The sequence below is a fragment of the Orycteropus afer genome, unplaced genomic scaffold (genome assembly GCF_000298275.1).
Source record: "Orycteropus afer afer isolate SDZICR_OR568_19922 unplaced genomic scaffold, OryAfe1.0 scaffold01469, whole genome shotgun sequence".
Taxonomy (NCBI): Eukaryota; Metazoa; Chordata; class Mammalia; order Tubulidentata; family Orycteropodidae; genus Orycteropus; species Orycteropus afer.
The window spans coordinates 79,421-83,983 of record NW_006923056.1 but is presented as its reverse complement, the minus strand read 5'-3'; the positions used below and the strand labels follow the sequence as shown (position 1 = coordinate 83,983).

General features: G+C 55.9%; 1 protein-coding gene across 1 annotated transcript in view; it reads right to left on the bottom strand.

Moving 5' to 3' along the window:
• Nucleotides 1-1,176: 1,176 nt before the first annotated feature.
• The window catches only part of LOC103213254 (unconventional myosin-If-like), a 6,584-nt gene continuing 3,197 nt past the window's right edge, over nt 1,177-4,563 (bottom strand). The window contains exons 5-10 of the mRNA XM_042783480.1: nt 4,276-4,486; nt 3,911-4,059; nt 3,424-3,507; nt 2,657-2,852; nt 2,406-2,575; nt 1,177-1,253 (exon numbers count right to left, since the gene is read on the bottom strand). Of these exons, the coding sequence (XP_042639414.1) occupies nt 1,177-1,253; nt 2,406-2,575; nt 2,657-2,852; nt 3,424-3,507; nt 3,911-4,059; nt 4,276-4,486 (887 nt within the window). The remainder of the gene's footprint in view (nt 1,254-2,405; nt 2,576-2,656; nt 2,853-3,423; nt 3,508-3,910; nt 4,060-4,275; nt 4,487-4,563) is intronic.

The window sequence follows — 4,563 nt, the reverse complement described above, 5'->3', positions numbered from 1 at the left end:
AATACACGCGGTCGCCTTGAGTCAGAATTGATGGCGATGGATTTGGTTTGTTGGTTTTCATGTCATGTCTGCCGCCATTAAGATCAGCTTAGACTCGTCCCCCTCCCTTCAGCCTTCCCGGCTCCTCCAGCCCGTCCATCTTCAAGCCCAGTCCTGACCCTGTTGAGCTGGAGTGTCTCGTGTCTGGCTCCATCTCTCCCCGAGGGTCTGAGCACACCGGGGCAATGTCAGAAAGCTGGGGCCATAGGCTCAGGGCACGGCAGAGCTCCTAGGTTCCAGGTGGCCCTGTAGGGAGCCTGGATGGCCCGGCATTCAAGGCTGGTCTGGAGATAGACCAATAATCAGGCCGCCTCCCTTCACCTATGATAAGAAGTGCAGAAAGTCTGGGCCCTGGAGTATCAGAACCAGCCCCGACCCCAGCTGGGCAAGGGCCAAGAGGGTAGAGACAAGGGTTAGGGGCAGGGGCCAAGGGGTGACTCAAGGTGGATGTTTTGGGGACCATGTGGTTCTAGCTGAGTACCAGGTGGATTTGAGGGCGGAAGAGTCAGGGCTGAAGGGGCCCGCCAGACCATTTTCTGCAGGAAGGCTGGGTTGCCATTTCTGGAAGGGAAAGTGGGGCAAACTCAAGATTTTTGGGAGGAGGAGCTCAGATACAAACTGGACCCTTGGGCAAGTGACTGAACCTTTCCGAGCTTCTCTTTTCCCACCTATAAAATGGGGTATCACTATTCTATTGTGAGGGTTGTGAGGACACTGCCCTTTGTTGATGGCACTCATAGTTATTAATTCTTGCTTTCATCCAGCAAATATTTATTGCCTCCATAGTGGGAGGAGGAGAGAAATCAACTTGTCAAGGTCCCCGACTGTGTCAGGCTTTGCCAACAGGACACGACTCATTTTGAGCTCACAAGGTATTTGGGAGGTAGGTACTGCTGTTAGCCCCGTTGGACACATGCAGAAGCAGGGTCTTGGGCAGTGGGTGTGATGGGAAACCAGGCCCCAGGGTGAGGTGGATGACTACAGAGCTGCCCCCAGACCCAGACCCAGACCCAGACTCAGGCTGAGGGCCACAGGACTGGCCCTTTGGCCACTGCAACCATCGCAAATGGGGCTCCCTCCATAGGGCTGGGCTCCTGGTAGTCAGGCAGGGTTGGGGGCAGAACTGTGGGCCCCAGCTCAGATCTTCTCAACGTAGTTTCCAGGGAAGAGGCCCTCCTGGCCGTGCAGCCGACCCTTCCACCAGCCTGAGGGATCTGTGGGAGAGAGGGAGAGTGAGGCAGCTCCCAGTTCACCTGGAAAAGGGGCTTATGGATGTGGGAGGGCTGCTCTGCATTGGCCTTATTCACCTCCATATCCCTGGCCTGACACAAAGCAGGGCTGAAGAGCTGTCAGCTGATGGACAGATGGACTAAGGAAGGAGGGAAAGAAAGAAGGACAGACTCCGGCCTGTTCTTCCCTGGCCACTACCTCCCACTCCACCATTCTCTAGAACATTCCCTTACCTTCTTCCCTCATCCATCTTCTCCCACAGGGTCCCCCCTCCCCTTACAAACCTCAGGGTAGACTCAAGAATGCCCAGGACTCTTTGGCCCTCAGGTAGGTTCCCCCATCTCCCTGCCAACCTACCAACCAACCAACCAGTTGCAATCAAGTCAATACTGACTCATGGCAACCCTATGTGTGTCAAACTAGAACTGCTCCATAGTTTTTTTTTTTTTTTTTTTTTTTCAATGTTTACTTGTGTTTTATTGACTATGCAAAAGCAGTTGACTCTGTGGATCATAACAAATTATGGGTAACATTGTGAAGAATGGGAATTCCAGCACACTTACTTGTGCTCATGAGGGATCTATACACAGACCAGGAGGCTGTTGTTCAAAAAGAACAAGGGGACACGTGCGGTTCCATAGGGTTTTCAATGGCTGTGACCTTTCAGAAGCAGCTGTCTAGGCCTTTCTTCTGAGGTGCCTCTGGGTGGGTTTGAACCACCAACCTGGTTAGGAGTCGAGCACTCAACTGGACTCCATCCACTTGCAGAAGGTGCTATTGAGTCCCAGTGCCCCTCTGGGGCAGCTAAGGGGCCTAAGGTAGAAGGTGGCCTGGGTCATCCAGACTACCACACTTTTCTCTTCACAAGGGGTCTTCAACGTAGGCTCTGCTGGTAGGTCTGTGTTTGGCAGGTGAGGAAACTGTGGCTCAGGTACTAGGTGTGACACAGGGAAGCCAGGCACCCCAAAGTGGCTTAGGAGATGACCTCCAGACCCAGGGCCTTCTAGCATACACAGCATAGGGTGGAGGCCCAGAGCTGGTCCCCTCTGTTCTGTCCTGGGAAGGGTATGTAGTAGTGGGAGACAGTCAGGCTGTGTCAGGGTCTGCCTTCCTCTAGCCCCAGCCCCGGCACATACCTTCCATGAGGATCTCGATGACCTCATTCACATTGAAGCTCAGCTCATCCACATCCTGGCCTACGTACTGGTACAGTGCCCGGCACCGTGGGCCATGTGTCCGAGGTTGGGGCTTGGGCCGGCCCACACCAGGCACTGGTCGCTGCCCCACGCTGCGCTTCCTTTGCATGCTGGGGGCAGAGGAGGCATTGCATCACAGCCCAGACACTTCCTCACCCCCACACACGTCCAGGGCTGCTCCCTCCACCTACCCAGCCACGCCCTGGTCAGGCACATTGAGGAATTCTGTGTTGTGCTCTGAGGGAGGCCGTGCCCGGGGGCGTCTGCTGGACCCCCTTGCTGAGGCCGGAGGGCCCCGGGGAGGCCGCTGGGAGCCTCGTCCAGAAGTGAATTCCAGGGGAAGGGGTCCCCCTCTGGCACAGGGGGGCACCCCATTGTGGTCCAAGCCTGTGGTGGGAGCAAGGATGGAAGCATTTATCAGGGTAATACTAGGAGGATTTTGGGAAAATGCAATGACTGGTTCCTAGTCTTAGAGAGGAAGCAGATATACTCCCAACCCAGTACGGTAAGTACTGGGCCAGAGCGAGGGACCCAGAGGATAGGAGGGCTTAGAAAAAGGTTCAGCAGAAGGAAGCCCCCACCCCCCATAGGAGGGTTTTTGTGGATGGGTCTTGGAGTATGAATAGGAGCTCAACAAATGGAGTGGGAATTGGTGAGGTAGGCAGAGAACACCCCAAGCAAAAGACTGGAGATGAGAACATATTTGGTCAGTTGGCAAAATAACATGTAGCTTTTATAACAGAGTGAAGGGTGTGAGGAGAGAAGTGGTTTTTGGTTAGATAGGGTCATATCTTTAAGAACTTTGAATGCCAAACTAAGCTTAACCTTATTCTGCAGGCAGTGGGAGAGCTGTGGAAAGTTCTCACAGACAAAGGTCCACTCTGCTTGTTAGATCCCGTTGGCAGAAAGGGCCCACAGGAGGCAGGAGAAGGCATTTAGTGGGAAGGGATGTCCTCACCTCTGGGGAGTCCAGGAGCTGCCCTGACAGGGGTCTGGGCTGACCTTCGGGGTCTTCCGTGGGTCATTCCCTTCCTCGTGGGTTCTGAAAGGAAAAGGAATGTAGGTAGGGATTTGAAGTGGGGTTACACTGGTCCAGCCCCTACGTCCCGCCCACACGTCCACTCCCTCCCGTCTCTGCTCCCTCAGGTTCTCCCATGAGCACCATCCTTCTTCAGTCACTAGAACCCTGGTTCCGGCCAGTTACGAGCCCCGCCCCTGCAGGGTTCACCCCCTATGGCCATTGGTCATCCTCAGTGATTGCCTCACTGGCCACGCCCCCACATTTCTAGCCACTCATTGCTCACCTTACTCATGGCATTCCCAGACTCTCAGCCAACCCCACTAGCCCCACCCATAAACCTGATTGGCTCCCTCGATGACCCCTCCTTCTCCAGGGCCGTCTCTTGCTGTCTTTTGCTCCGCCCCCCAACCCCACGCAGACTCACTGGAACTCTTGGGCAGCCCGTCGCCCACGCTGACAGTGAGGGCCCGGCCGGCAGCCTTGAGCACAGCCACATCGCCTGAGCCACGGGAGAAGGTGACACTGCGGGTACTGCCCCCGCCCCAACCTTCCTTCTTCACTCGGAACTGTAGTCTGTGGGGAGGGGAGGCAGCTGTGGGGGTGCAGGCCGGGGTCCCCTCCTCATCCCATCATTGCTGGACCCAGACGCGGGTGGAATGAGAAGGGGGCTGGCAAAGGCGCACTTGGGTTGGGTCTGTGGGGTGGGAATCGGGGGCACCCTCCCCAGACCACACTCCCAGGCCTCGACCCCAGGGATGGTGGTGGTGGTGGTTGGAACCATATACGTACGTGTCGCTGAAGGTGAGGGGCAGGGGCCGCCGTGCTGCCTCCTCGAAGCGCTTGCACAGGAGGCTGACAAACTCGGTCTTGAAGACGCTCTCCAGGAAGCTGTCTGCCTCGTCCTCTTGAAGGATGAAGAAGTCATCCTGCCGCGTGCTGGGGGAGGGGCGGGAGGAAAAGCAGGCAACAGGTGAGACACAGGTGAGGGTAACTAAAGAACAGATATGTGAGATGCAACAAGGGAAGGTCATGTAAAGGGCAAGTGACACAGGTTGAGGAGAGAGGGAGAGGTAGCAC